The 9,951-nt window shown below is 53.3% G+C and overlaps 1 protein-coding gene across 1 annotated transcript; it reads left to right on the forward strand.

Annotated features, from left to right (window-relative positions):
- Positions 1-5,949: 5,949 nt before the first annotated feature.
- LOC142365565 (adenosine 5'-monophosphoramidase HINT1-like) lies at positions 5,950-8,175 on the forward strand. The gene is made up of 3 exons (XM_075446446.1): positions 5,950-6,346; positions 6,932-7,036; positions 7,838-8,175. Exons 1-3 carry the CDS (start codon positions 6,242-6,244, stop codon positions 8,000-8,002), a joined length of 375 nt encoding a protein of 124 aa, XP_075302561.1. The 5' UTR covers positions 5,950-6,241; the 3' UTR covers positions 8,003-8,175.
- The last annotated feature ends 1,776 nt before the right edge of the window (positions 8,176-9,951 follow it).

Raw genomic sequence — 9,951 nt, forward strand, 5'->3', positions numbered from 1 at the left:
TGTTGGAGAGAGAGCCTCCATGCTGTGGGAGCACTGCTCAGCAGTAGTCAAAACAGTGGTGTGTTACAACTGCAAAGGCATAGCACTGTGAGGGCTGCTATGGGGAAAGTCGCCTCCATCCCAGCCAGGGCCAAACTACAAACTACATCGCGGGGAGACGGCAACCTTCATCTTTCTTTAATGGCTTTTAAAAAAGGGAGATGGGCACATGAAAGCAGGGCGATCCTTCGTTGCCCTTGAACACCGTGTTACTGAGGCACCAGAGACGCCCACTGGAAGGCGTCTTCATCTCTTCTGTATCCCCAAGCAATGGGGTGAAGTTTGGTGATGCGGGCGCGTAAGTAACGCGAGGCCTTCGCCTTTTATTTAATCTTCCCGGGGAGAAGTTCTGGCTGTGTAAACTCCCTAAGGTATCCCGAAGGTGTTCCCGCTTCTGGAGGTGGGGGAATTCTGAAGCAGCTAGGCATGGCTCATACATTCAGAGAGACCGGGTGATTGCCGTAGGTTTAGGAGGTCTCTGGCGCCTGGTGGAATCTATGTCTCGCCTCGCTGGCAACGTTGCTGATACTTTGTTCCAAACCAGAGAGAGCAAAGGGTTATTAAACGGTGATCCGCTGAAGAATCGTAGCATCCTAGAGCAGCCCAGGTGGGCAGGGACCTCGAAAGATCGTCTGGCCCAGCCTTTTGTGGCAAAGGGAGCCTAGATGAGATTATCTAGCACCCTGTCCAATCGCATCTTGAAAACCTCCAGCGTTGAGACAAAATGTCTGTCTTGTATCGAGATGAAACCTCTCTCCTGGTGCAACTTGTACCCGTTGCCCCTTGTCTTCTCCATGTGGCTCCTCGCGAAGAGAGCACCTCCGGCCTCTTTGTAGCCACCCTTTAAGTACTGGTACTGGCATGCTGTGACGAGGTCCCCCCTGAGCCTTCTCTTCTCCAAGGGAGAAAAGACCCAACTCCTTCAGCCTTTCCTCATAGGGCGGGTTCTCCAGCCCTTTGATCGTCTTTGTGGCCCTCCTCGGGACCCTCTCCAGTCTGTCTGTGTCTTTTTTCGGTTTGTTGTTTTTCTGGGTTTTTTTTGAATTGTGGGGGCCAGAACTGGACACAGCGCTGCAGGTGCGGCCTGCAGGGGTGACCTCTGTGAGAAGAGGCCAGGGTCTGCCCTGGGCTGGACACAGCTGTTTCCAGCCAGCTAGGCACCGGACTCGCCGCAGGCCAAAGCTGAGCAACTCGGCGAAGCTGGTGGCGCCCCTGTGAAAACATTCCCGCTTAAAGTTAGTATGGGATACAAAGATGATCGCGTAAGCTTACTTGTACATATCTTGCATGTTAGATGCATGCAAAAAAAAGGTCACTTACCAACCCATCAATGCCTGGTGTCAGGTAAGGGATCTCTCGGCCTCGAGGGGTAACCTTTGGGGGGCGGTCCCTACTCAAGGGGAGATCGCCGCCGCGCAGCCAGCTGCTGTGAGGGAGAGCTCAACGGACCCTGATGGCCGCACATATTTCTAGCGTAAAGTGGTTGACTCGTAGTCAGATTTTCTGCCGTGTTCGCGCAGTTTTGGCCGCTTACCAGCCCAGTCTCCAGCCAAACCGGTATGTTGGGTTTGGTGCTGGGTTCTCGCAAGTAAATCAATCTACACCCATATGTTAGGTAACAGATTTGCCATCAATATGTATCATTCTCAGGTTAATTTGATCTTTCTTTGCACCCAGCAGGTTATGGTATGCACTTCACATCTCTATGTCTTCTATTAGCATTTGTGTTCCTATGTCTGTTTTTAGTATAGTAGTTTGTGTGGGCCTCTGAGAAAGTGGTAGCAAGCTGAAGGGCGAATTATGTCAGCTCTTATCAACAGCATCTGGCTAACAAAAAAGGGGGAGATGTGGGAAACCATATAATTTGAGACAGAACAGCACTGTCTCATGACCCTGAAAGATAAGCGCATCCTGCGCCTCCCTTCTCTGTTCTCAGGAGATAAGCTGTTTTCACACAAACAGCTGCAAAAGATCCTGGAAAACAGCAACTGTGAACTGGCATTTGCAAAGCCACGAATCCAAAGCTCATTGGCTCTAGTAACTATTGTATTAGTATATAAGGTATTCACTTAAACAATAAAATGATTCTGATCAAGCACAAGATTGGGGTCCATGAAGTCATTCACCACAAGCGCACACAGGTATCTGAGTAAGAATTAAACTGGGGTCAGGGACTAAAGGATGTGGTGAAATAACATGTTCATTTACAGTGCGGAGATCTCAAACAAATCTATACTCTGAGTCCCCATCTTTATCTAATTGAATAGGAGTATTATAAAGGACTTTGACGTTCTCTAAGTATGCCCTTTTTCAAGAAAGACTCGGTTTGTTTTTGTATTTTTTGCGCCGCAATAAAGAATACCTCTGCTTAACAGTCTGCCAACTATTGAGTCTTCAATTCCGGCTTTTCACGGCATCAATGGAGAAATCCCCAGAGCCCCTTCTAGGGACGTCAACGTGCTGGGGTGCCTCTCTGAAGTGCCTGCACGCTAACACGCGCAGTATGGGGAAAAAAGCACGAGAGAGAGGTTGCTCTGCTGGACCTCCTGCTGAACAACAAGGAGGGGCTCGTTGGGGATGCGAAGGCCAAAGGCAGCCTTGGCTGCAGCGGCCGTGAGATGGCGGAGTTCAGGATCCCCGAGAGGAGGGGTAAAAAGCAAGCTCGCAAACCCTGTGACTTGAGGAGAGCCGACTCTGGCCTCTTCAGGGATCTGCTTGGAGGCGTCCCGTGGGATAGGGCCCTGGAGGGAAGAGGGCCCAAGGAAGCTGGTTAATATTGGAGGGTCACCTCCTCCGAGCTCAAGAGCGGTCCGTCGCAACGAGCCTTAAGGCTGCGCAAGAGGAAGGTGAGCCTGAATCCAACCTCGAGTTGACCTCTGACGCGAAGTAACTCACGAGATGAAGGAGGCTGCTGACGCTTGTCTGTGCTGGGCTCGAAGAAGACCCCTCGACCCACCCTCTCCTGAAGTGTCCCTACATAACAGACAGGATGCTCTGGGCTTGGGGACTGAAGAGCACGCGAGTAACGGACAGGATCCAGGACAAGCCAGCCATGCAAAGCTGACCCCAACCACCACCCGCATTTTGAACCAGTGCCACCGAAAAGCACGTAAGGGTATTGGTAATTGGAGATTCCCTACTGAGAGGCACCGAAGCACCCATTTGCCGTCCAGACGGTTTCTCTAGAGAAGTCTGCTGCCTACCAGGAGCTCGCATCCGTGGCGTCACTGAGAGGCTGCCGAGCCTGGTTGAACCCTACAGATTATCATCCGCTCCTACTGTTCCGTGTGAGGGTCTGACGAGGCAACTTGAACCCTCCAAAGAGACTATATGTCCCTCGGAGCAATGTTAAAAGGATCAGGAGCAGAGGTGGTGGTCTCTCTCTATCCTCCCAGTCAGAGGAAGGGGGTCCAGGAAGGAGGAGGCGAATTGAACAGGTGAATGCCTGGCCGCGTAGCTGGTGCCATGCTCAAGGTTTTGCCTTCTGTGATCATGGATCTACCTTTGAGAAGCCAGGTCTGTTGGCAGCTGATGGGGGTTCACCTGACCAAGCGGGCAAGAGGGGCTTCGCCAACGAGCTGGCCAGACTCACAAGGAGGGCTTTAAACTAGACTCGGCGGGGAAGGGGATGGAGTTTTGGAGCAACAGAGAAGAGCCAGGGGCTGCTGATGCGTAGGAACCAACAGGGGAACACCTGAGAAATGCCGCAAAGGAACTGGGGCGCGATCCTCCAAAAAGGCGATGCGGTCGACAGCCCAACTGAAGCGTCTCTACGCCAACGCGCGCAGCTACGGGTAACAAACGTGGCTGAGTAAGGACCTTCTGGTCGAGCTGAAGCACGAGAAGGAAACGCGTAGGCAGTGGAAGCGGGGGGACAGGCAGCCTGGAAGAATGTAGGGATGTTGCCGCCGGGGTGCGTGGGGATGGGATCAGGAAAGCTAAGGCACAGCCGGAGCTGAATTTGGCAAGGGGTGTGAAGAATCGTAGGAAGGGCTTCTACTGGGGCATTGGTCAGAAAAGGAAGACTAAGACACACACCACACTACATACACACACCACACCACCCCCCCCCCCCCCCGATAAATAACACAGGAGATCTACAGACAGACGATTTTTTTTCCTCCGTTTTCACTGGCGATCACTGTTCCCACATCCATGATCTGGATGATGGGGTAGACAGACCGTACCCTCAGCGAGTTTGCTGATGATACAGAACTGGGAGGAATGGCTGATACCCCAGGGGGTTGTGCTGCCATCCAGAGGGACCTCGACGGGCTGGAGAAATGGGCAGGCAGGAGCCTCGTGCAGTTCAACAAAGGGGAAGTGCAAAGTCCCGCGCCTGGGGAGGAACAACCGCATGCAACCAGTATATGCTGGAGGCCGACTGGCTGGAAAGCAGCTTTGCAGAGAAAGGACGTGGGGGGGCTCCTGGGGACACCAAGTTGAACGCGAGCCGACAACGTGCCCTTGCCGCAAAGAAGGCTAAGGCTATCCTTAGCCCGATACAGAGGAAAGCAGGGTTTATGTATGTTACACTACAGTTGTGTAGAGCAATCGAATTGCTCGCTCTCCCCGGGGGTGCAGGGCACCACAGACCACCCTCGGGCAGCTTTGGGGGCTCTGCCTATTTTTCTAAAAGCCTCCTACCCAGCTTAGCGCAAGTCCTATCTTGATCTGCCCTCCAGCCCTCAAGCCACCAGTGCTGAACACGCGCTTTGTATTTTATTTTCTCCCGGGAGGCGTGCAGCTTAGAAACGGCTGCAATTGAAGTGGGGCTTTCAGGGAACAATTTAGAGCACCTTCTGTTGGCTCTGCGAAATGTTCTGAAAAGTTAAGGCCTGCCCTGCCCTGGCAAAAGCAGTCATGTGACTGGAGGGAGCAGCGCCAAAAAGCCACAAGCACGTTTGGGGTGGACTTGCTGCGGTAATAAATAACAGTAAGTAGTACTTCTAGCTACACCAGCCTCTTGTGAGACCTCGTTGCCCGCCCACAGGGTCGCAGCACTACACGGCGCAGATCCCTCCGCGGACTCGGCCAACGTCTTCTCCCTCCGCCCCCGGGTCGGATCCCTCCGCGCCCCGAGAGCACGCAAACTCCCCGAGCCCCGGCAAGCACCAGGTCGACGAGGGCGGCCCCGCTAGGGGGGCGGGGACAAGCGAAAACGACAGACGAGACAGCCAATCGAGACGCGGGATCGGCCGGCGGCGATCTGGCGGCCCAATGGGCGCCGCGGAGGGCCTGGCCGAGTGGAGGAAGCGCGGGGGCGACAAGGGGCGTTGTCGTGGCTGACGAGATTATTGGGGCGCCGCCACTGTCTTCGGGAAGGCGCTTCCCCGCCAACGTCATCTGCGAGGACGAGGAGGTCGCCGCGGCTTTGCTCTGTGCGCGGTCTCCCTTCCCTTCCCTTCCCGTCCCTTCCCCCCCCGTCCCTTCCCCCCCCGTCCCCCGCGCTCGCAGGCACCCTGAGCCGAGGGCCTGTTGCGCGGTGCCCGGGAGCGCGGCAGGGTGGGTGGAGGGACGGGGGACGGGCGGGGCCTCTCTGGGTTGTGGCGCTCTCTACTGCACCATCCCTAAAACATCGCGCTTCTTCGGTGCCCCCCCCCGGCTGCCGCGGCGCGTACTGGGTTGCTGGTGCTGTCCGGCTCGCCTCGGTTCCCAGCCCCACCGTGGCGCGTGCGCGCGTGCGCAGAGGAGGGCCTCTGACGGTAACGCTCTTGGTGGCAGCCGCAGACGTTTGCCGCGTGATATCCCTTTGGCACTGCAAGTCGTGCAAAGTTTGCTGCCGAGGGATGGGAGCGGTCCTGCCTCGTGTAGGATGATAGTCTTGAAACCGTAGATTAAGCACACGCAGTCAGTGTCCTCGGGGATTCGGCTGGGGGGGGGGGGGGCGGAATGTGGGGGGGGGGTGTAAACAGTGGACGTCCGCGTAGCGACCGTAAGGAATTAGTTCTGCATAGGAGAAATGCAGGTCCTGATGTGCCTCGTAATAGCGTTATAGGGATTTCACAGCTCTGCTGTGCAAGGCTTTGGTTCTGAAGCCCCGAACTGGATTATTAAAGCAAAGAATTACAGCTTTTCTTATTTTTCGTAAATAAAAAAACCCAAAAAACCAAATAAAACAAATCTAGAAACCAGTCATTCTGTAGGCTGCAAAAGCTTCCCAGATCTCGTTGCTGTGGTGAGGTGGGGCCGTGATAACAGCATGCTTGCAAGTTTCACGGATGCTGGTGCACCACGATGTGCTAGGAACTCGAGTGAGCTGCTCGGACTGTGTGGGAGGAAAAAAGCAGCCCTTACCTACACGATGGTAACTTTAAGTTAGTATCCCATATCATTTTGTTATTAAACTGCTGACGGTTAACAGTTAGGGATGTCTTCTGCTCTTGAAGGTAGGGTTTATGTGCAATGTAGAAGACAGACTGGTACGCTGCACTTGCAGGCTTCCTGTGATTATGCTTTTGCTCAATACTGGAGCTCCCTGTAGCATGGAAAACAAATGGCCGCTGATCTTCCACTTTGCCGAATCCTTTGCTGATTGAGTTAAGCCCTTTGTCTCCTGCCTCTGCGTGGACCACATCGAATGGAAAAAGTGCTTAGGAAATGGTGAACCCAAATCAAAACATACTGGAGGTCGCTAATGTGAAGTCCTGGCCCGTCTCCTTGCCCCCATCATCTTGCATGCTGAATCCTGCTTCTCGAGGCGGCTCTGTAAATACGTTGCATTTTGTGTATAGAAAGTATTGATATCACGTAAGAAAAGTCAACGTTTCGGCTTGCGTTTGGGGTATCCGGTAACCTGCTTCTGCACGAGTTCAGTGGGGCATATTGATTTGCTTAAGCTGTTGCCTTTCTCTGAAGCCAATTACGTTTTAACTGTTTGCTCTTCCTCCAGTGCCTTGTGTTCTGCGATCTTTCACCCCAAGCTCCGATGCTTTTCCTAGACATGCCTAAGGAGCCAATTATCAGGTTATCTGAAGCAGAAGGTTCTGGTGAATCTGTAAGTACTGGGGAAGCTTTCTGTATGCTAAACTGTACCTGTAATTAGTTCCTAATTTACTAGACTCTTTCCCTCTTGATAGGGCGCGGTAGGCTATTTTGGGTTTTCTGGCGCTGTAACCTTTTTGCCTCTAGCTTGTAACGGAATTGAGCTTTTTGACTAAAAGTAGGGATATAAAGCAATGCTCATCCCTGGGTACGTACTTCTGGTGCAAAATGCGGTGTCGCTTTGGAGCGCAGTCTGATGCCTGTTGTCATGGGTGAGAGTGAGAGGAGTGGTACTTCTTCTAATAGGGCGAAGAGGGCTTGGGGTTTTTGGCAGGTCAGGGTGAGGAAGGGCAAAGCCCGTTGAGAGGTGCTGGATGCTTCGCTTTGAGCTATAAAAGTCAAGTTCAAGGACTTTGTGAACCCACGCAAAAGGCAGCCTGAAGTTTATTTTCCACCAGAACTGCTTGTGTTGCCCGAAGATACAATAGGGGCTTTAACCCGGAGACGAGCTTAGCTTCTGTGGGTGTTTTGTAGTCCGTTACTGTCTAGCTTGACAGAAATTGCACGTCTCTTCCCCCCCCACCACCCCCCCACCGCCTAGTGTGCATAATCGGTCTCTGTAGCTTTGCTTGGAAAATGTCGGTTGCAGGCGGACAGACGGTAGTTTGAAGCGCAGTGGTTGAATTGCTAGGAATTGGCTAACTGGTTTCTCTGGGTGGTTCTCTGCTCTCCTTCCTTCCCTTCCTGCCCTCTCCCCTCTTTGTGTGTGGCTTTTTATTTTATTTGTTTACGGTTTTGTACTTCCTTTCTCCAGCTTCTTGGGCATTTAATGTCCGCTGGGAAGAAGCGTGCTGCTCACCTGGGCCTGACCGATGGATTCCGGATGGTTGTGGATGAAGGGCCCGAGGGTGGGCAGCCTGTCTGTCACGTACATCTACATATTCTGGGTGGCCGTCAGTTGGGCTGGCCGCCTGGCTAAGATTTTTGCACCGCAAGAGTTGCCGCACGCGTACGAATCGCCACTGAATGGATTTCGTCTGTTGCCCGTCAGTCTAGCCACTGTCGGTCTCATTTTTTGTGACGTGTGTCTGTGGAAGGTAACAAAGGCTTTGAGCAGCAGTTGCACAATAAAGATTTAGCATGGGGATATCATCTCTGTCTTGAGCGTCTTACTGAGGGAAATAGTTCTGCAAGTTAAAATGGTGTCTCTGTGGAGCGTAAGTGGTTTTGGGTGGTTCTGGCACAGTGCAGTGTGTTGGAGAAGCATCCAACTCCTGTTGGAGCACTTTATCCCTTTTCTGGTGAGGAGGGATATGGTAGGGGAAAACACTCGGTCTGAATGGCAGCTGTGGGGCTTCCCATAGCACAGTGGAATCTCTTTTGTCGGTTTGGGTCAGCTGTCCCGGCTCTGTCCCCTCCCAACCTCTTGCCCACCCCCAGCTTTCTGGAGTTTGGGGGTGGTTGGAGAGAGAGCCTCCATGCTGTGGGAGCACTGCTCAGCAGTAGTCAAAACAGTGGTGTGTTACAACTGCAAAGCATAGCACTGTGAGGGCTGCTATGGGGAAAGTCGCCTCCATCCCAGCCAGGGCCAAACTACAACTACATCGCGGGGAGACGGCAACCTTCATCTTTCTTTAATGGCTTTTAAAAAAGGGAGATGGGCACATGAAAGCAGGGCGATCCTTCGTTGCCCTTGAACACCGTGTTACTGAGGCACCAGAGACGCCCACTGGAAGGCGTCTTCATCTCTTCTGTATCCCCAAGCAATGGGGTGAAGTTTGGTGATGCGGGCGCGTAAGTAACGCGAGGCCTTCGCCTTTATTTAATCTTCCCGGGGAGAAGTTCTGGCTGTGTAAACTCCCTAAGGTATCCCGAAGGTGTTCCCGCTTCTGGGGGTGGGGGAATTCTGAAGCAGCTAGGCATGGCTCATACATTCAGAGAGACCGGGTGATTGCCGTAGGTTTAGGAGGTCTCTGGCGCCTGGTGGAATCTATGTCTCGCCTCGCTGGCAACGTTGCTGATACTTTGTTCCAAACCAGAGAGAGCAAAGGGTTATTAAACGGTGATCCGCTGAAGAATCGTAGCATCCTAGAGCAGCCCAGGTGGGCAGGGACCTCGAAAGATCGTCTGGCCCAGCCTTTTGTGGCAAAGGGAGCCTAGATGAGATTATCTAGCACCCTGTCCAATCGCATCTTGAAAACCTCCAGCGTTGAGACAAAATGTCTGTCTTGTATCGAGATGAAACCTCTCTCCTGGTGCAACTTGTACCCGTTGCCCCTTGTCTTCTCCATGTGGCTCCTCGCGAAGAGAGCACCTCCGGCCTCTTTGTAGCCACCCTTTAAGTACTGGTACTGGCATGCTGTGACGAGGTCCCCCCTGAGCCTTCTCTTCTCCAAGGGAGAAAAGACCCAACTCCTTCAGCCTTTCCTCATAGGGCGGGTTCTCCAGCCCTTTGATCGTCTTTGTGGCCCTCCTCGGGACCCTCTCCAGTCTGTCTGTGTCTTTTTTCGGTTTGTTGTTTTTCTGGGTTTTTTTTGAATTGTGGGGGCCAGAACTGGACACAGCGCTGCAGGTGCGGCCTGCAGGGGTGACCTCTGTGAGAAGAGGCCAGGGTCTGCCCTGGGCTGGACACAGCTGTTTCCAGCCAGCTAGGCACCGGACTCGCCGCAGGCCAAAGCTGAGCAACTCGGCGAAGCTGGTGGCGCCCCTGTGAAAACATCCGCTTAAAGTTAGTATGGGATACAAAGATGATCGCGTAAGCTTACTTGTACATATCTTGCATGTTAGATGCATGCAAAAAAAGGTCACTTACCAACCCATCAATGCCTGGTGTCAGGTAAGGGATCTCTCGGCCTCGAGGGGTAACCTTTGGGGGGCGTCCCTACTCAAGGGGAGATCGCCGCCGCGCAGCCAGCTGCTGTGGAGGGA

The sequence above is a fragment of the Opisthocomus hoazin genome, chromosome W (genome assembly GCF_030867145.1).
Source record: "Opisthocomus hoazin isolate bOpiHoa1 chromosome W, bOpiHoa1.hap1, whole genome shotgun sequence".
NCBI classification, from domain to species: Eukaryota; Metazoa; Chordata; class Aves; order Opisthocomiformes; family Opisthocomidae; genus Opisthocomus; species Opisthocomus hoazin.